This window comes from Chrysemys picta, chromosome 8 (assembly GCF_011386835.1).
Source record: "Chrysemys picta bellii isolate R12L10 chromosome 8, ASM1138683v2, whole genome shotgun sequence".
Lineage (NCBI taxonomy): Eukaryota > Metazoa > Chordata > Testudines > Emydidae > Chrysemys > Chrysemys picta.
Genome location: NC_088798.1, coordinates 93241561 through 93263211, shown reverse-complemented (window position 1 = coordinate 93263211; position 21651 = coordinate 93241561). Strand labels below are relative to the sequence as shown.

General features: G+C 42.3%; 1 protein-coding gene across 4 annotated transcripts in view; it reads left to right on the top strand.

Moving 5' to 3' along the window:
* The first annotated feature begins 218 nt into the window (after window positions 1–218).
* Window positions 219–21651, top strand: part of SH3RF2 (SH3 domain containing ring finger 2) — an 84969-nt gene continuing 63536 nt past the window's right edge. For 3 of the 4 annotated variants that reach the window (XM_005310451.5, XM_042850860.2, XM_005310454.5), the window contains exons 1-2: window positions 342–480; window positions 1695–2204. In XM_005310451.5, coding sequence (XP_005310508.2) covers window positions 1824–2204 — 381 coding nt within the window. In that variant the 5' untranslated portion in view covers window positions 342–480; window positions 1695–1823. The other variant, XM_042850859.2, reaches the window with a different exon arrangement.

Below are 21651 nucleotides of genomic sequence, written 5' to 3'. Positions count from 1 at the left end.
CTCTTATAATGCTAAGTCTGACTGCTGCCTATTTCCGAGACTGCATCTATTTTTTTTTTTTTTGCTTTGCTTTGTTTTGATTAAAGTGTTTATACCAAGGAGGTTTTAAAATTGGTTCCTGCCTTTTCCCAGAAACAAGCACAGTTGCATAGACAAGAAAGAGGAAGATCCAAATTCCGATCTCATTTATGCAGTGCAAGTCCAGAATAAACTCCACTGAGATCAGAACATCAAATCAGGATCTGGCTCCTAACCAGAACCATGGTACAGGAATTTCTTTCTGAAACTTGCTTATGAGTAGCAGTCAGGCAGTCAGAGAGTTAACAGGGCTGGACACGTAAGTTGATCTGTCAGTGAGTAACATACATAGTTGTTATGTTAAAGTTTTCAACAGGATTGCAATTTGTGGAGAGAGAGAGAGCTCTTATCTCTTGAGCTGTGCAGAGCTGATTTTGCCTTGGAAGGGGCACAAAACGCAAGGTTAGTGGTACTTAAAGAATTAGCAACCTGCTCTAGTTTCCTTTTGGGGCAGACATCTTCAAACACAAGCTTAACAAATGAAGTTATGCTGTTTATAATGTTCCTTGTCCATGGAGAAATGTTCCGGTATATATTGATCAGGATTACTAGGCAAAGTATCCTACAAAATCTTTGTATTTAATGTGGCATGGGTACCACACTGGATTTTCAGAGAGCAGGTTTCAGGGTGGGCAATATTTGTTTCAGCATCGGAGGGGAAATGATTCCTGGTAAATAGGATCTTGTTAGGTTTCTTTTGCACACACACACACACACACACACACACACACACACTTACTTCTGTGTGTTACAGAACTGTACTTGTTTTCACAAGCCATAACTTGAATCCAAAATGTATCCATATTTCAGTGTAAACCAACATATAATTGTAAAAGGAGCTAAACAGGTTGAGTGACTTTACATTGTGGAAGGGAATAATGACTTCTCAGGCTGTTTTGGATAACCGAAGCAACTAGTCTAGGTGAAGGTGAAATTGCAGAGCTCCTTAACTAAAGTAATACTAAACTCCTTAACTAAAGTCTCTCTTCAAGGTACAAGAATAAGGTTTGTATTTGGGTGACTTTTTTTATATAGAATTGCTGCCAAAACTAGTAGAAAGAAAGCTAATTAGGAAAGATGTTAAAAATGAAACAGTGTGGGTGTGTGTGGGATTGTGTGTAACTAAACTGCTGTGTTAAGACTGAACATATTTACTCTCCACTCTATGGGATATTTACCAGAGGATCTCCGCTCCTGAGCTGGTTGAAGTATTGTTATACTATTCTTAATTAACATTAGAATAGACTGCAAGGCATTACAATAAAGTTTTCCTACAGTACATGTGAGAAGGAATGTTCCTGTCTTGATTGAGTTGCCCTGCTTTGGGTCACAGGCATGAATTAGTATGGTTGCTTCAATCTGAGCTACAGTTATTTATCTACCCTGACAAACAGAAGCTTGGTCTCTCCTGCAACAGACTTGAGCTTGAATACAATTCTTCTCACTAGTACTGAATCACAAATGACTCACTTCAAACTTGGATGTGAGAGCAAAGTATACATTTGCAAATTGGCTCGTGAGGCATTGCTTTGCAATGTAGGTGGGATAGGTTTCATACTGTAGCAGTCAAGTTCTGTTCTTTTTTTTCCCCTCCTCCTCTCTTTTCCTTCATGCAGGATGGTTTTCTGAGTTCAGGATTTCAGTGTCGTTTTTGAAGGTACTGAAGCAACTGCTACCCAATGCTCTAGTGAATGTATCATGTGGACTTTCCTGGCCTCACGTGAGACTGAAGTTCTTCACTAAAGATGGACGATTTTGCTTTACTTGACCTGTTGGAATGTCCTGTGTGCTTTGAAAAGCTAGATGTCACGGCCAAGGTGCTACCATGCCAGCATACCTTCTGCAAGCCTTGTCTACAGGGGATACTGAAATCCCAAAATGAGTTGAGGTGCCCAGAGTGCAGAACTCTAGTCTTCTGCAGTATTGAAGAGTTACCATCCAACTTGCTTCTAATTCGCTTACTGGACGGTGTCAGATATGGACAAAATGTTACGAGGTTTGGCTCAATCCAAAGATCTCGGGTCCTGACCTCTCCTGCCTCAATCAGGAGAGACAGGGGAGATCCAAGAGGTTTACAACTTAATCAGTACAGGCTGGCACCAAATCCCAGGATCCATATGGAAGGGGTAAGGAGAGTCCATGTTTCTTAATATCTTCATAGGCAGAAAAAGTTGCATCATTATGTGTCAAGAACTATGAAAACCTTCATGTTAGTAACACTGCAGAAATATTTAAAAATAGGAGAGATTTATTCACTTGATTACAAATCTGCCTGCTGTCTCCCTGTAATATTTGGCTATTTTGAGTTGATCTCTGCAGTAACAACATCAAATCTCAAGCTTATCAAAAAATAACTTGTCTTTCTGAAAATCAGGTTGCAAAAATTTCAAGAAAACAATTTTCATCGTGAGTTTTCTGGTGCTTGCTAGTTTCAGTTGGGCCAGAAATATTGTGTGCTCTGACTTGCAGATGATATTTTGGTACATATATCTCCCGTCCGAGATTAACTCGGGAAATGCAGAATCATGGAAGTTAAAGATTGAAACATTTTTTCATTTTATCCATTGACTGAGACTGGTCTTTTTTTCCTCTTCAGTGATTTTACCAGTCTAATTTTAGAAGTCCTAAGTGGCTTTTGCCATAAGAGCAGTTTTTTCTTATATATTCAACTCATGTTATTTGACCTTTTGAATAGGTTTGTTTCTGTCTGAATTTGGTGTAAAGGTTGACATTAGGTTTTATTTTATCTGCACAGGATTCCTGTCCCTAACTTGTCATCGCTTCGATTCTTAGGCACTCCTCATATAATGCTCATCTAAATTCTTTTCATAATACTCGAGAACAAAGAGTTGTGAAGGCAGAGGGTATCTGGGTAGAATGATTGTCAGAGATATGAATTTACAAATGTATATACAGTGAAGAAACACACACTTGCATGTGCATAGTGTTTATGTAACATTTATGTACAAGCATATTTCTGTATACATTTAGAACCGGGTACAGTTTGTTATACTCTACCCTATATAAGTACAATTTGGTAGATGCATCCCATTGAATCTCATAACCTCTATTGAGTTAGAAACTCTTCTTGCATGTGTGGCACTTTAAAAAATGATCTTTGGAGAATGAATCTCAGATTTTTCTCTTAGTGTGAGAAAATGTGACATTGTTGTCCAAGAAGTTTATGCACTGGACCTCCTCCTGATGTGGCCACCAAAGACCTGTGCTGTTCAGGGGAATGGATGGCTGTTGTTATCAGCCAATGGTTCAAATCCAGCACAGTTTGGTGGTAGTGATCCAGAATTCCTACACCCTGGCAGCTGTTGGGTGGTGTATGAGAAATATGTTGTATCTTCATTCCAATTTCCAATGGACTAATGTGGCACAGTGACATTAATGGCCTCCCGTTGCAGCCTTAACCAAGAGTCTGAATTTCCCTCAGTTATAGAAGTCTGATTCTTTAAGGTCAGGGTTGACATACATCACAGGGACAGGATGGGTAAGTGTGCATTACCGCTGTGTGTTCTTGACCTGGTCTGTAGTAAATGAAGGGCTAGTGGTTCCAAGACTGTCAATCCACAACCTTTCATCAGCCCTAAATTCATACGATAAATAAGTAAATAAATAAATACATACACACATACAGAGGAGGGAAATTAGAAGACTGGCCTCCATTATTATATTGTTACAGTCATCATGCGTGCTGCAGCAAATGAAATTTTACAATTGTTTGGTCACTTGCAATCTCCTTGTGTCAGTAAAAAGTGAAAGGTAAGGGTTGCTCAACACCAGATTCTTTGCAAAAAAAAGGGAAGACATTTTATAAGCTGCAAATCCCACTGGAGAGCATTAACAGACTTGGTAGCCTATCTTTGGATATTATTGTAATCCCAATGGGGTTATTAAGCGAGCACACTGGCCTTATCACTGCCAGTAGTCGTCTTTCATTTTCATTCTGTTAGGTCGCTGTCCAGATAAGAAACCAGAACCAGTCAGCATAGAGGAAATCAATCACCTAGTACTCTTGCACACATACCTGTTTTGCCACAAAATATATTTAACCCAGATCAGGCAAATTCTGGCTGCAACTCAAACCCAGTCCCAACCATCATAGACTAATCACAATCCAAAGGGCCCAAACTGCAATATTCATAGTGTGATTCATTAAGTGGAAGGTAAATACCATAAAAAAAAATCAATCTCTTGCTATTTACTTTATCATTTCATTCTGTAAATTATTGTATGAGTGAACGTAGAGCAAGAGTTAGTCTGTCTTAGGGACTCTAAGTTCTCTAGCCACGGAACAAATACATCAGATAGTGTATGTGCAAACTTCCTTTGACAATATCCAAATCTGTGTTCCTCACCCCAGAGAACACCGCATGGGTATTTTAGCCTCCATCACCATGTAACCCTTGGCTGCTGTATTAAAGCTGCCAATGAGAAAGACAATCAGTGGCATGGCCAATGATGGGTTTTCCAATATAAAATAGCTCCCCACTAGGAGCTGGAATTAATCACTAATTTATTTCAGAGAGGCTACTAGTCACTTATCAAATAGCAGTCGTTTTCAGTCACTATCACTATGGGCTGAATTTGCACCTTGAGGTGAAAAGTTTCATAATTTATCCTGTTCAGAACCCTTGTGTCATCCAGCCCCCATTCAAAAGCTTAATTCCTTTTTATGATCATCTTACTCTTTTTTCTCTGTGTGCTTTAGGTTTTACTTAGCATTCAGGACAAGTAAAAACTTGTTACTGATCTTGTGCAGTGGTGTCATTCAGCTATTTTCTGCTACCAAAAACAGTTAAGATCAAATTATCCTTGGGAATCAGAATAGCTGCTTAGACTATTTCCCTGCTGGCTAGAGAAGAGTCCTAGACAACAGGACTGTGATGTTCTGTACGTTGCTCTGGCACTGCCTCACTGAGTAAGACTGCGGAAGTCACCATGCCTTAGTCTACCCATCTGGGAAAAGGGTAGAACAACATATTATACCAGAGTGCTGTAAAGCTTAATTAATTCATATTATAAAGCACTTTGATATCCTCAGCAGCAATGTGCTACAGAATGCAACATGTTTTGGTAGCTCAGTATATATAGAGCAGTGACATATTTCCTTAGCTGCTGTATCGGGTCATTCACACACACACACACACACACACACACACACACACACACCCCTAATTGAACCAGCCCTTAGTGACAAGAAGCTGTTGCCTCTAAGATGGTAACAATTAACCTCAGGTGTGCTTATAGTGTAAAAATTCAAGACTAAGAAATGATGACTGATCTTCTGTCTACATCATGGGAGTATTTGAGTTTATGTCCTCTAATCACCAAGATATATCACACTAATCTGAGACCTCCATAAAAATGTATGTGAATGTTGCCCCTGTTGTGAACATAGCTATAGAGAGAGAAATGGTTTTCTGGTTAAGCAGATTGGGAGGAAGGATAATCTTCTGGCAACAGTACAGGAGTAGCAATCTGGAGGTAATTTCTGTTCTCCCATCTCTAGAATGGTGATACTTACCTAGCTCAGAGGTACTGTATATTGTGAAGCTAAAATTATTTGATGTTTGTAAAGCACTTTAAGACCTTGAGCTAGAACAGGGGTCGGCAACCTTTCAGAAGTGGTGTGCCGAGTCTTCATTTATTCACTCTGATTTAAGGTTTCGCGTGCCAGTAATACATTTTAACATTTTTAGAAGGTCTCTTTCTATAAGTCTATAATATATAACTAAACTATTGTTGTATGTAAAGTAAATAAGGTTTTTAAAATCTTTAAGGAGCTTAATTTAAAATTAAATTAAAATGCAGAGCCCCCCCGACCAGTGGCCAGGACCCAGGCAGTGTGAGTGCCACTGAAAATCAGCTCAGATGCCGCCTTCAGCATGCATGCCATAAGTTTCCTAACCCTGGGCTAGAAGTTGCTAAAGGAGCCTGTTCCAATGCCCACTGAAGTAACGGGGAGTCGTTCCATGGGCTTTGGATCAAGCCTTAGATGTGACTAGCATTATTATTATATAGCTAGGATGGAGGAATTTTGAAAGACAGTAGCCTGGTCTCTTGGGTATTTTTAGATCTCATAGCTGTAGAAGAACAAGTTTGAACTTCTGAGATGATTTCCCTCTCCCCTGACCCTCTCCAGCAGCTTTCCTAATGTTCTTGAAATGACTTGATTACAAAAAAATACCAGTTTAACGAAAAGTAGTGAAAACCTCTGGGAAGATGCAGAGAAATCTCTTGAAGCCTATTGATTTTTAGCTCATTGTTTGCATTCAGATGAACTGTAACAATGATTCAAACGGGTGACTCTTCTCAGTTTAAAATTGCTGAAAAACAAGCTATTGGAGCCTGTGATAAAGAGTAATCTAGTCCTAGGAGAAAACCCACCCACTACCTTCTCACCAGTGAAATTTCCCATTTGGTGCACAGTAACACGTGAGGCTGCCCTGGCCATTCTACAAGCTTTTTGTTTTTTTTAAAGAACTCCTAAAGAATCTTTATTAACATTTTAACCTTCCCCACCCCTCCTCTCTCCTGCCCCTGCCACATATACACAAGGAGAGAAACCACCCGCCTACACACCTCTTCTGTCATTCCATATCCTTCCCAACACCTCCCCAATCGTATTTAATCCTTTCCTCCATCAGCACCAGGCAGACTCGACACAGTCCTGCAGTATAATAAACAACTGTCTTCCAAGCAACCTGCTTATGGGCTGGAACTGTGAGAATAGTTTTGCACATGGTAAAATTAGAGGAATTCACCTCAGCGCTGTTTTTACAGTGGAGGTCGGGGTGAGCCAGACATCTTTGGGGCACATTCAGTAGGTGCAGTTAGTATTTCTGAGACGGTAGCTCTTGAGGGAGAGTGGAGAACATTATTTTATTTTAAAATGTTGCTCATTTGGGGCATGAGCCAAAGGCTCCCATCGAAATGAATGAGCTTGGGATCAGGCCCTGAGATAGGATCTCAATGAGCATCTCATTTTGGTGAGGATTTTAGTGGGGACAGCTACGATAGTTCATTACAAGGCTAACATCGGTCACTTGCTTGTGTGTGCACGGATGCAGTGTCTATGTATGACTGTAGTAGTGAAGATCGGTGATGCTCAATGGAAGTCGTCTCCCTTCCCCGCCATGGGAAGCTGTGCATCAGCCTCAAGCTACTTCCTCTTACAAGGCTAATAAAATAATCTACTCTGTTCCACGCCTCACTGCATCTGAGATGTGTCATGAAAGGCAGAATAGGGAACACATTTTTCTTCCACTTAGGAAGCCATCCTACAAACATACCCCCTTTAACACTATGGAGCTGAGAGAGATGGAAAGAGCTTAGAGCTGGGCACAAGACGACCGTTTGCTTGGATTCTCAACTCCTGGCAAAGAAGCCTCTTGTTGCCACTGATACTCAGCAAGCTGTTGCTCTTCAGCCTCTTGAGCTCAGGAGGAGGGTCCATGAAGCCAAAAAACTAAAACAAATCCCATCACCACAGAGCAAGCAAAGAATTCAAACCATTCCAAGCGCAAAGTGCATACGAGCCTCAGCAGAGCTGCTGAAATAATGTTATCTACAGACAGACCGTAGCCAAGAATTTCACAGCCAGAGCCAAACTCCTACAAAGGGAAAGGGTATTTTATAGTTCCAGCGCATCTCTACATATTTTTTACCTGGTGATACCTAAATCATTTTTATCCATGCTCTGCACATGTTAATACAATGTAGTATGTTGTATATTATATATATATATATATATATGACACACATATGTGAATCATTATACAAACACCATGGAAGTGCAGCCCACCACGGAAGTGCAGCCACTTCTGAAGTGGAGGACACAGGCAATTTAATAGTGCACCATTTACTGTTCAAGAGCCAAGGGCAGGAAGAATTTTTGCAAAGGAAACCAGGGCAAACCTCAACTGTTACAAAGAGTGCCATGAGATCTTTAATGCCTATGCAGAAGGCATAAGATTTTTGCTTTTAAAAGTGTTATCTGAAAGATCCCCACACAATGAACTGCATGGGACTCAATCTAACAGAGGGCTAAAGGATTTGCTGGGAACTGAATGCTAGGGAGTGTAAATAATTTAACCTGGATACTTTAGACTGTTAAAAACCATCCTCTCCATGTGCAATATAAGGTTACTTTCTAGGTGAGGGCATACTTCACAGCTCAGGGGGAAAGCTACAGTGTGGATACAAACTAAATAAAATACATTTTTGACAGTGGTGAGAAGCATGAAAAGTTTCTGCGTGGAGCACTATGCATGAAGCTTCCATGGTCCTCCAAAGTGTAGCAGGGCCAAACTGTACCCCAGACACAGATATCTTGTTCATGAATCATGCCACTAAACTGCTATTTGGGCGATGAACATTATAGTGCAAGGAAAGTACAGGGGAAAAAACAGAGCCAGGCAAAAATATCCAGAGAATATGAACATCTGCCCTTAGAAACAGAAAATACTAGTCCGCCTAAGGCCTATGTTCTTGTCTCAGTGCATGAACAGGAGGAGAACACACACACACACACACACACACACACACCCCACACACAACATTTTATGAGAGATAGACAGATGCCTCCTCTATTGAGATAAAAATACAATATACTCCAACGTCGCCACCTTCACACTGAGTCCTATATATAGTGACTATGCCTTGCTATTCTCTTCTCTTCTGAAATCATCTCCAACTCCTTTTTGAATTGACAGACAGGATTTACTTTGCCAGCTCTTTTAAAGCTATAATGTCCAACCTTCTTTGTATTGGCACCCAGAATTCCAGAAAGAGGAGACAAGTGCAGCAGGAAACAAATTATTGACCCATTGCACTACTTAGCTTTCCTCCCCTTACATTCTGCACCTTTCCAGTCTCAGGAATGACCTAACAATACGAGGCAAAATCCTGTCCCTACTAATTAGAGTCAGGTTGGGCTTGGAGGGGAAAGGAGTGGATAAATGCTGAGCATGCATTAGGAACAAGAGCTTTCCTACCAGTGCACACTGACTCAGGGTGAGGCACACACTGCTGTTTCTTTTAAATGAAGGACCATTTTCTCCATGGCTAGCAGCTACTGCAGGCAGTGGTATATGTGCTGCTCACTTGGGGGGCCTGTTCATGCCACGCTGGCTGCCATACCATGTCCCATTGTCCACCAGCTAGAGATGAAGTCAGTTCTCTTTCCATTCCTGGGGCTGGGCTATGCTGCTGGAAAAGGATGCAACCTATGCCCCAAGTCAGGATTTGGCTTATGGTGACCAGAACAGCCCTGGGTATCCTACGGTGTCATCAGTTAGGAGGTCCAGGGAGCCAACGTTCCTCCCCCATAGGGTGACCGGATGTCCCGATTTTATAGGGACAGTCCCAATATTTGTGGCTTTTTCTTATATAGGCTCCTACTACCCCCCACCTCTGTCCCGATTTTTCACACTTGCTGTCTGGTCACCCTACTCCCCCACAAGGCTTTTGCACTTCCTCAAAGTTCCATAGGCTGCTGAGCAGAGGGGCGGGGCACGGCCTGACACCTTTAAGCAGTGGTCCTGTAACAAATTAGTACAGCTGCTACTAGAGCCGTGTGATTTCAGCACCACTGACATTTGATCTGACCACCCCTCCATATGGATGGAGGGGCAGCGGGGCCAAATTTCATGGAGTGGTGTTGCCACCTCGCCCATGGGATCTGTTCCTGAATGGCAGAGCACAGAAGAGTCCATTGAGAACTTGACCCCTGGTAGCACCAGCTTATGCACAATGTGGTTAAGAGACGGGAGATTCCCCTACTGAGGGAGAACTGTGGTCCCTATAGGAGGTGGAGAGGAAACTGGAATTCCCCCACCCACCCCCAAAAAAAATCTGAATTGGCACCACTGGTATCCTACATGTGACTTGACTAATGATTTCCCTACTGCCAGAACAAATAATGCACTTTGCACTGTGCACCCTCTGTGCATCACAACATTGTTTGCCACCACCCCTCCTCAGATGGTCTTAGTGTGGTAATTACTGCCTATTGGAATTAGAAAGCAATTCACTGAAATGCAGAGAGCCTGACAATATGAACAGTAAAAGAGGCTAGCCCTAGAGACACAGCAGGCTTTCAAGAAGCAGCACTGCGTGCTACGTTTTAAGGTCTCTATATGCCTCCTGCTAGCCCATGAAAAATATAGTTACCAGTGTTTACAAGGGGACATCAAAACTTTCAGTCATTTTTATTAGAGGGGAGCACAAACCAAAACCACAGCTAAAAACACTCTCAGTGAAGAGGATTTTAGCTCTGAATTGTGCAGCATTAGGAACGCACTAAAAAGGCCACTCATGTAAGAACTTGAGAAGAAAATTTAATCTTGGAGCAGGAGAAAGGAAGAAGCACACAAATTCACCTAAAAATGTGAGTAGGGATTAGCGGGCTCAGTATGGGGGAACTGAATGAAATTTTCTGGCCTGTGTTATACAGAAAGTCAGACTAAATGATTTCATGGTCCCTTCTGGCCTTAAAAAAAAAAATCTATGAATCTACTAATCGCTTACCTAGTTAGAAACCTCTAATCCAGCTTTGCTGGGTGATGATGAGCAAGAACCACACTCGTGATGCAGAGAGTGAACCAAATAACTACAGGAGGAAAAAGGTCCCCCCACCTGAACCCATCTGTCAGTAACTTGGAAAGACTGCAGAGATATTTATCCCTGATCCATTACAGCTCACCCTACACGCTTGTTCAAGCAATTGGTAGGGGAACAAAAATGACTATACATGAGCCAATTTGTGCTTCATGCAAGCTCTCAGCTGTTTCCCATCCCACAGCATGAGTGCAGTTCTGACTTGGGCATGCGTGGAGAGAGCGACACATAGCATGCACGGGTTTGCAATAAATTAATCAGGTATAAGAAAGAAAAGAGGTTGGATTAGGGTAGGGCCGTGCACTGACAAATAGCAAAATGACCTGCCCTAAATCTCAGAAGCTGGTTTCCCTGGTTTTACAAAATTAGGTCCTGAATAGCAAAACACACCCCAAAAAAAGTGTTTTAATTTGTTACCAAGGCAATGAGTCAGACTCAGATGGCAAGTCAGGAATAGAATAATCCAGGCTTTCGGCAGTGTGCTATGTTCATCTATTAAATACTGCAGTTGGAGGCATGGATGGGGAAAATCTTAGACTCTTTTATTCTCCTATCAAATATTCCACACAGGTGGTTGGTTGGGTTTGTGATCACAGAGTTCAAGTCAAATGGATTGATTTTGTAATTTTCATTGCTGGAGGAAAGGGGAAAGAAAAGGCAGATTCATGGGTCAGTTTTGCTTTTAGCCTCGAGTTATTCTAAAAGATGATCTGAGAGGTCTGAGGCTAGTTCTTGACAGGAAGAACACTGATTCATTGCTACAATTTTAAACTCTTCTCTTGGTCTCCTTCAGTTCTCCTCCTCGCTAAGAAAACTATAGCATTTGCAGTTAAATGTTGGCTTTTGTTTTGTAGTTATTATTTATGAGGCATTCACACCAAAAGATGCTCCCTTAGCAGGCACTTTGAGTAGCATTGATACAGTCTTCCATATATATAGGTAGCAGAATGAGACAGCTACATACTATCCTTCCCCAGCATCAGACTGGCACACAAAGAATCTAGTGAGAGAAGAGAAGAACTTCGGAGAGTGATCTTGGCAGCAGTGTCAGGCTGCACACTCACCATCATTAGGGACCAAAATGATGGGCCTGGTCTCTTCTCCTTTAAGAGAGTTGGGAATGTCTTTGTGATCTTCCAAATGGTTCCATCGCTGCTTGACCTACTACATGCATTGGTTATCTAGACACATACTGCCATCTTTTTGGCAGCCCTACCTGTCTATGAGCAGTATCATCTTCCTTCCCTTGTTCAAGTACCATATAAGGCACAAACATGTCATCTAGATTATGCAGGCCACTCCGCTAGACTCAAAGTCTCTAGGCACCTACTCTGTGATGAAAATTCCCACCCAGCTTGTCACAGTACTTACTGAGGGCCTGGTCAAGTGTGCATGCAGCCAAGAGACCATGTAGAGCAGAGATAGTCAATTATTTTTTGCCAAGGTCCACATTTCTTGGTCAAGGTATAGCAACAGTCCAGACTCCACAGAAAATAATACAAAAAAACACAACAACAACGATGATAAGTAAATAAAAAGATTTTGGGGTCTATTTGAAAGCATCTGGTGGTCAGGATTTGGTCCGTGGTCTATCAGTTGACCACCCCTTATGTAGAGTATGAACATCAAGGTCTTCTTGTTGTTGTTGGGTCTGGGTCTGGTGGACCCAGTCATTCACATCAAAATGGCTGCCCTCCTGGAGTTCCAAGCTGATGGTTAGAAGCATGTGCCATCATTAACAATATTCTGCTCTGAATTAACTTGCAGAAATAAATCATGCTGCAGTTCCTATGAAGAGAGAGTTTGGGGCCCTATGCAATGATTCTTATAATGGTGACCAGAGACCTTTCAGATGATTCCCTTTTCCACTTGACCTCTCTGAACAAAATCTCTGGGGTTTTGCACGTTGGCCAATTTTCTACTCTGCAGAGGTTCTGAGTAGCCCATGCCGTGGGATTTCATACCTTCCATGGGCAAAGACCTGGACAAGAGGACCCAATAAATCTTTTCCATATGTAATTCCTATGACTACAAGGGTAACCAGCTTTCCTGCTAGTGGAGCATTAGTATATGATCACCTCTAGTGATTGCTGCTGCTATAAGCAAACTATCAAATGTCCAACCCCTAAAAGCCCAGTCACCCACTCAAACAGTTACTCAACACTGCTGCCCCTAACATTTTCCTTCCCTCGGTGATAGGCTCAATGATCAATTTGCCGTACTCTAGCAATTTAAGGATACTAATGGCTACAGAGCCAAGCAATCAGATTCTTAAATCAGAGGAACAGAAGCAAAATACAAATTTCCCATTGCTACTGACAATAATCCTGGGTGAGGATTAAACTGTGGTTCTAAAGTACAAAGAATCAGGATTGAACATGTTGAGTGAGGGCTGGCACATTTTATTTCTGATGCCATTTAAAAATCATGACACACTATTTAAACAATGTCCCAGATTGCTGACACATTGGTGGGGGGAAAAATCCAATAGCAAAAACCATGAATGGAACAGCTGTAAAAGGTTTGATGCAGAGGCTACAGCTCACACATGCCTGTTGTAGCTACCACCAGCAGCAAATATACTGTGCCTCCCATAAGCTACAGGACCAAGATGATACATACTGCTGACAAATTCTTCCCCCTACTTCCTCCCTCCACCTCCCCAAGAAAGAAGATAGGATGATTTCTTCAAACCTGTCCCTAATCCATCTTCACCTTTTCCTACCACCTACATAACATAGTATGCACAAAAGAATTTGTAACCATCAAATGAAGCCAAATTCCGATATAATCCCTGAATTATACTTTGTTTTGACATTAATTCTGCCTATCTCAAAATTTCAGATACAGTAATACTTAATATGGTAATGTCATCATCCTGACCTGTTGTGCGGTATTACTGTGCACTGTTAAATAGCTGATGTGTTCCACCCCCCAGGATGGGTGCATTTCAGTAGTGAGTCATGTAATTTCAGGGTGTAAAATGCTTTGAGATCCTTTGCAATAAAAGAGGCAAAGTATTATCTTTAATCATTTTTTTCTGCGCTGTTTCAGTCACGACCCCTCCCCAGTAAATAGTCACAACAATACACCCAATTCACAAAATGATGTACGTGTGGGTGTGGTTGTGTATCGAATGCAAATTAGGGAAGTTCTCTGATCTACATTGGTGAAGCACCACTGGCTGACGTGGAGGCACACAGCTGCAGCAGAGTAGAAATTAGCCCAGTGAGCATAATTTACATGCTCTTTACTTTACATGACATGCTTTTAGATACTACTTTTGGTTGCTTTCCTTGATATCTTTCTTCAGTCTGTTACACCCCCTTACACCTGGTTTCTGACCAATTTACACCCAATGGGTAAATTAGTCCAGTGTTTTCCATACTTTGCTAAATCTACATCACTTACATCACCAACTTCCACATGAGTTGCATCCACTCCCACCAGGTCTGAACATGGCTCATTCATTAACTTGAGCCACAAAGCAGCTTTCACCGAACGTCTAAAATGAATGAGGAGAAAAGAAGGCAGATTTGGTGAATGCTATGAAAGTACTTTCACAGGGCATGGTTTTATTCTCCCTGGTGTAAAAACAGGCTGCTGGGGAGATGCTAACATTCCTCCTGAGGGGAGAAGTAATGCAAAAACTACCCAACTATCTGAATTCACAGAACATAATTATATGAAGAGATTGAAATGACAAGTTTGATGGTTTTGTTCTATGTGACAAGGCTGACGTTAATGCTGTTAAAAAGAAGAAAAACAGAATTGTAATGGTAATGAACTTACCTTCAAATGGTTCCTTTCAACGAATTGGATCCAAAGAGCTCTGGAAACTTTGTGAAGTGATTGTACAAACTCTATAGATGTAGGAATCACTTCTCCCGCCTTTGAAATTCTGTCCCCTTTGGGACATACTATTAAATGGGGGTAGCAATGGAGATTTAAGTTAGTTATTGAAATGGAGTTTCTATTGCTTGTCTTTCTTCTCAGAAGGATGGAAGTCAATACAGCAATAAAAACCTGCCTTCTATTTCTATGTGGTTCTAGCACTATACGAGGATGCTAGAGACCTGGATTCAGTTCCCAGATCTGCTACAGGCTTCCTGTGTGACTTTAGGCAAGTCTGTTAATGTCTGTTCCCCATCTATAACAACACTTCTTCCCCCACCCCCTTTGTCTCACTTGCCTTTTCAGATTGTAACTTCTTCTGGGAAGCAACTTTCTGCTACCATGTGTTTGTACAGCACCTAGCCAATGAGACTGTGATATTGGTTGAGGCCTCTAGGTGCTACAGTAATATAAATCATAATAATGACTGATAGCAGCAAAGTCATTGTAAATGAGAATTGTTAGATTGGGTATTTGTTTCAGAGCTTAAGCTTCCAATTTTGGCACACATTCCACATGTATATTTGTATCTGATATTTTCATTTGCATAACAGAATAGTCTGTCTGCACACTGCCAGAATTCAAGTACACATAGTACAAGTACCATGTATGTTTCAAATCATGCCATGTCTTCACTTCTTACATGTAAGAGAAGCAAAATGATGTGCACTACCACTTGAACAGCAAAAAAATCCATAATAATAGTGAGGTGATTGAAGCAGTATGAAGCCATGTCTACACTAGGAGCAGAATAGAAATCCTGATACCAGCAGCATTCCTAGTGTGGATGCAGCTATAACAGCAAAGTTGCACTTTGTTCCAGAAGAGCAAAGCAACCCTTCACAAATGGAACAAGCTATTCCTGTAAAAGTGAAGTTTTGCTGGTACCTGTATAGCTGTGTCTACACTAGGGACCACACCTATGTCAGTCAGGGATAACAACACTTCATGCCCAACCAAAATAACTATGCTGGCAAAAGTCTGGAGTGTAGAGTTGGCCTAAGTAAACGTTTGCTATCAAAGAAGTGCAATAGTGGGAGAATTTAAGACAAAGGCTAGGGTAGACACAACCCAAGCCAGCAAGTTATCTATAATAAGCCTATAATCGTGCCAAGTTGCAGTCCTGAAACTTCAATGACAGCTTCACTTATCTGTTAAAAAGTTAAGTAGGTCCGGCAAGATATAATACGCTTCCCTGGTCTCAAACAATGGGAGTTTGTACGTTATTGCATAGCGTGCACAGTGATTCGGAATTGAGAAGTCTTCATGCTTGTGTGTGTCACAGAGGTTGAAAGGAAAGGGAATATGGCTAAAATGAGATACATTTATAAGGGAAAGGGTCAACAGATCATCCTATTCATATCTATACTGGCTACTCCTTGTCTTTTGTTTTAAAGGGGAACTTAGTGCAGGTGAGATACGATGGATTGACCAAACTAGAAACAGTTTAGCTAACTGAAATGGGTACAGCATGAGCACAGATTGTGTGCTTGAAATATAATCTACAGAAACCACTTCTAGAGATGAGTAGATAGCTCACTGTCTTGAGTCACCCTTTGTCTCGCTAATGAGACTGAAAACAATTCTGAAAACCTTTAACTCAGATAAACAGACCTTTGCAGTCAATAGGCCTACTCATCTGACTCAGGACTGCTCAGGTGATTACAGGTTGACAGGATTGAAACCAAGGCTGTGTCTACACTTAAAGTGCCACAGTGGCAAAGCTACAGTGCTGCAGCTGTAGCGCTTCAGTGTAGCCACTTACTACAGCAAGAGGAGGGGTTCTCCCATTGCCAGAGGTAATCCACCTCCCTGAGATGTGGTAGCTAGCTTGGCAGAAGAATTCTTCTGTTGACCTAGTGCTGTCTACACGAGCAGCTGGGTCAGCTTAACTATGTCACTCAGGGGTGTGGATTTTTCACACCCATGAGCAACGTAACTGGGTTGACTTACCTTTGAGTATCGACCTGGCCCAAGATTGTAAATTGTGGTGGTGGGTTAGTGATGGGGCCTCCTGTCTATTATGGTCAACCCATTCATTTCACATAGACCACCCAAAACCCGATAGCTGTCAGTGGCCTGTGGTCACTACTAAACTTCACTCAGACCAGCCCTCAAGGAGGTGAAAACTACTGAGCAAAACCATGCAAAGCAATCTTAATTGAAGGTGAAGTCAGGCAAAACTCACCCACTTGGTTGTATCTAGTTTCATGTTTAACTAAAAATGGAGTTTTGTTCACTGAAAGAGTAGTTGAGGGTTCAAGACCCCTCTGGTGTCTCTAGGCCTTTGGCAGGCCGTGGGCCTTATGAAATGCTCTGGTGGACCGTGTATGGCTGTACGTTGGGCACCACTGTCTTAGGCAATGAAGACAAGTCCTTTTTTTTCCCCAGAAATGTCACTTTTGCACCTTTTAAGAGTTTGCTTTTATGATAAGGAGAAGTAACTGGTGCAGCAGAGTTGCAGCTCCCCCTTTTTCACATGTTGACACTGATCCTCAGTCTTTACTCCTCTGTGGCTTTGCAGGGAGTGGGAGGAGGATGTTCTTTCAAAAACCTCAGTATAGTTTGAACACTTGACTAAACTTTGTTCAGACTTTCGATGGAGCACAAGGCACAGAACCCGTCTAGAGGAGTTAGGGACAAGTGGGCTTAAATTTCACATGCTTCCATTAGGAATGGGTCTGAACAGAAGCTATGGATCCAAACACTTCTGAACATTGGGGTGTTCAAAATACAGATCCGGATTATAGATTTTGGCCCATCTCTAACTGATGTCAGGGCCAAGGGGCAATGGCGCCAAAGAGAATTAAACAAATATTTACAAACTGAATCAAAAGCCTCCGGTGGGCAAGAAGTCAATTTGGAAGATCTCCAGATTTGGGTTTCTTTTTCCTAGCGATGAATACCTTGTTCCTAGAAATAAATCACTGCTCCAGAGCAGACCATAGTGAGGTACATAAACATCTACCAACAGGCCAGCCACTGCCTCAGTGTGCCATTGCCTTTAACCCCCCTCATGCTATTGTACAAATAATCCAGTATGTGAAGCAAAATAGAACTGCAAGCACAGCTTGGATCTGTGCAGCCGTTTACATTGACTCTCCGGTCCGTTCACTAGAGTGGCTATGCCTCTTCTCTGCAGCATCTCTGCTTCTCGATGTCCTGCCAAACCTTTTGGGTGGCACATCTGGGTCTAGATTTGTTTTTCACAGCTCATTTACAATGTTCCAGTTCTATTTCTGGTCATCTGTGTCTATCTAGCTGACAATGACTGCAGCCTGATTTCCCAACACCCACTGGACAGAACAGTTTCGAACGTGCTCTTGAGAGTCTCCCCGTCAGAGGCCAGCATTTCAAAGATACTTAGGGTCTGAATCTGCTCTCCATTGTGCCAGCGAGACTCAGAAGTAACTCCATTCCTGTCAGTGAAGTTACACCCATGAAACTGAGATCAGAATCTGGCTCCTGTTATTTAGTCCAGGGAAACTATGCCAGTCTGGGAGGAGACTACATGGTTTGGATGGTTTTCTGTATTCAAGTGGACAGGTGCAGGGAAGAGAGATTCCAGGGCATTTCCCGTGTAGAATTATCAACACCGCAGCTAGGAAAGTCACTTGAGTGAAAATCCAAATGTACCTGAACCAAGCCATGTTTGGGTCTGCCCAAATCATCCTAAGGACTGTGAATCTGACTCTAGCAATCAGAACAGTAATGTGCTGGAGGGGGACTCCGAGAGGCCTCTAATTAACATCCTGCCACTAAACTGAAAGGATTGTAGTGAACTTCCTACTTCAATTAAGCTCGCTTGCACACTGGATTCAACCAAAAGGCATTCTCTGAGGATCATAAATTCTGAACAGCATTTTTCCCCTTTGGAATGGGCCAAAACACACCAAATAGGAGGTATTTTCAAAAAATGTCCCAAGAGAAGGTATCAACAGACCTCTTTGCCCCACGTCTCGTCCAACACACATACATGGGGCCTGATGCTCTGGCACACTAAATCCTTTTAACATTGCCAGAGCATCAAAGTGGATGTAAAGGGGACAGCAATGGCCCCTGGGAATAGCTCCCATGCAGAGGGTCTCCCCAGTTGGCCTACAGCTGGTTTCTGTGGCATAGTTCTGTGCCAGCACTGATCCCATGTAAAGGGAGAGAAGGGGCATCGTGGGGGTAAGGGATTTGGCTGAAGCACACTCCTCTCTGGCTATTCCCTTTCTGGCGTAGCCCACAGATGGGACAGGAAAGCAGAAAGTAAGTTAGATCAACCCAAAGGCATTAAGTTCAGGACCACAGTGACCCTTCACACCACAATGTGAGATGGATTCAATATTGACGCAGAGGGAAGGATGCCACCTATTTAAACAAGGTCACTACTTCTTGCAACACTCTGTGTCATTCTTGAATGTCTCCTGTCCAAGCATGTAAGATCACCAACTGGTTGGAGGCCCTGCAGTAAGCAGACACTATGCAGTAATTAAGGACAACAAGCTGGAGAGAGAAGGAAGGTGCTGTTCATTTCTTTATGTTTACTTACATCGCTGTTGCCTTTTCCATGAATACAGTTGTTGGGAAAGAGGGGAAATCCACACTAGCGTCCTTAGTTTGGTTCCGCCTAAATCACTGGCAACGTGCACCCTTGCAAATGGGATTAAAGGGAAATTCTGTGGAAATGCATTGTTCTGATGCCTAAAACAACCACGTGTTCATCCTGATGTATCCCAGCCAGTTTGTTTGCTCCATTCATCCAGCTGGCAGGACACCACAAGTCAGATCACGCTGCTTGTCATGAATGGCATTCGACGGAATTGCCTGAAACTTGGTTTATCCAGAAATCTGTCTTCATCTGCCTCATTGTTCTTCCTTATTTGTCCTTATTTCTTGGCATTTTTAATGTGCCTTCCTCCCTCCTTTCTTTTAATTCCAATAATATGAGTTATGCAATCTTATAATAATCCAGCATCAATAATGGAGAAGTTATAACTAGCTCATTTCACATAATTATAGTGCACATTTATCCCAGCTATGAGGAGATGCTTTGAACTGCTTCCATATAGATAGATAGATATTAATTTGCCTCTCGGTTTTGTATGGCGGGAGATTCAGATGTTTGGGATGATTGCCACAGCTCCGCTAAAGCCAGATGCAAAACAAACAAAAAAAACCCAAATTCAGCCAGAAAGATTACTTCTCCCACTTCCCTCTCAAATGCACCAGTATTCTGGAAAGCACAAAGGGCCACATTCTGCCGTCACTTACACCCTGTACAACTCCCCTGGAGCCAGTGAGGTTGCACAGAGTACAAGTGAGGGCAGAAGCTTGCCCAGAGAGTTTATTGTGGTGATAAATCACGGAGCTCTTGAATCTCATAGCCTTTAGTTTTGGCCTGTTGCACTCTCTCTTCCCCATCTCCTGAAGTCTCAAAATAAATGCTTTACATTGGGACCAGACACTGACTGCATTAAAGACACCTGCCAGCCCGATATAACTGGACTAGCTCACTACAAGTGGTGGGCAAGCTCATTTGCCATAATTTCTACCCTTCAAACACTGTGATCTTAAAATACGCACTCAAATGTGAGTGCAGTATAAGGGTCACATTCCACTTAGGCAAGACAGAAAAAGGGAGCTTAGAGAGAGGAAAAATGGAAAAAAATAGAAAAAAGGGGGTGGGCATAAGGCAATGTTATGACAGACTGAAAAACAGAGAGATCGGGGAAGGGGGAGCCTCTAGCTAGCTTCTTTTGGGGGAGAGAGGGGAGTTCTCCCCTCAATGTCTACCACAGGTTCCCTGTAGCTTAACAAAAAGTGGTTTATAAAATTGAATCATACTTGGGGGAGGAGGGGGGGGGGAAAAACACACACACATACATATTATATCCATTGAAGTCTTGGGAAAATGAGTTTACAAACACAAACCATCATTGCACACCCCAAAAAGAACATGCAAGATTTGCAAGACATGACATTCATCCATTTCTACTTGGCGCCCTAAAAATGTGACCAAAGAGTTTAATATTCATACTTAATTACCCCCTTCTTCCACACAACCCTCTCCCCCTCCCCCGCAGTAACGATTGGGAGCATTCAAGTAGCAGAATGTGATCTGGCCCCAGGTTCCATGGCATGTTTACACTTTGTGCTTTATTTATTTTAAAGTTTTGAATCAAAAATATACATCTAGATAAATTTAAAAGGTACACGCAGCATAAGAAAAAAAGGTGCTCCTGCAGCCTGCATTCCTGTTTGATATCAAAGTTCAGGATCCTTAGAATGCGTATGTGTGTGTATACATAAGAGAGAGACACACAGAAAGGTACATTGAATGTAGGGGATTTTTCAAATGTATCGCCACTTCCAAAAAGTTATCTGGGTTAAACTTTCTGCCACTACTGATACTCTGTGAAAATTAACAGCCGTTCTCAGAGTATCTCAAACTAGGGAGCAGGGCCTCTGGCTGGAGACTCGGAGGTACCCACTAGGATACACAGGGGATGCTACTTCTACATGCATGTTCTTCATTACTTTGCGCTACCAATGACTTGATTTCTGCAGTTATACTTAATCCTTTTAAAAACAGGCTAAACAGGTTTATTTTCAGATGCTGCTGATACAATAAGAGCAGGCAGAAACCAAGCGACCGGTGAAGTGGTGTCTACACTGCAATTAAAAACCCATGGCTGGCCCGTGCCAGCTGATTCGGCCTTGCGGGGCTTGGGCTCACTGGGCTGTTTAATTGCAGTGTAGATATTCGGGCTCAGATTGGAGCCTGGGCTCTAGGACCCACAAAAGTGGGAGGGTCCCAGTACTCTCAGCAAAGAACATCTTATCACTGGTTCTATAAAGTCACCCTGAGCACTATTAGCTGCATTGTCCCAGAGACACAGAGCTGTCTCTGTGGGCCATGACTGGACAGGCAGTCTCTGATGTTGTACCACAGCCCACAGAGATCCTTAAAGGTTGACATAAGGGTGTTGATCTATGTCCTGAAGTGGAACCAGTGGAAGATGCAGAACTTTAGTACATGCTCTTAATGATTTTTCCAGC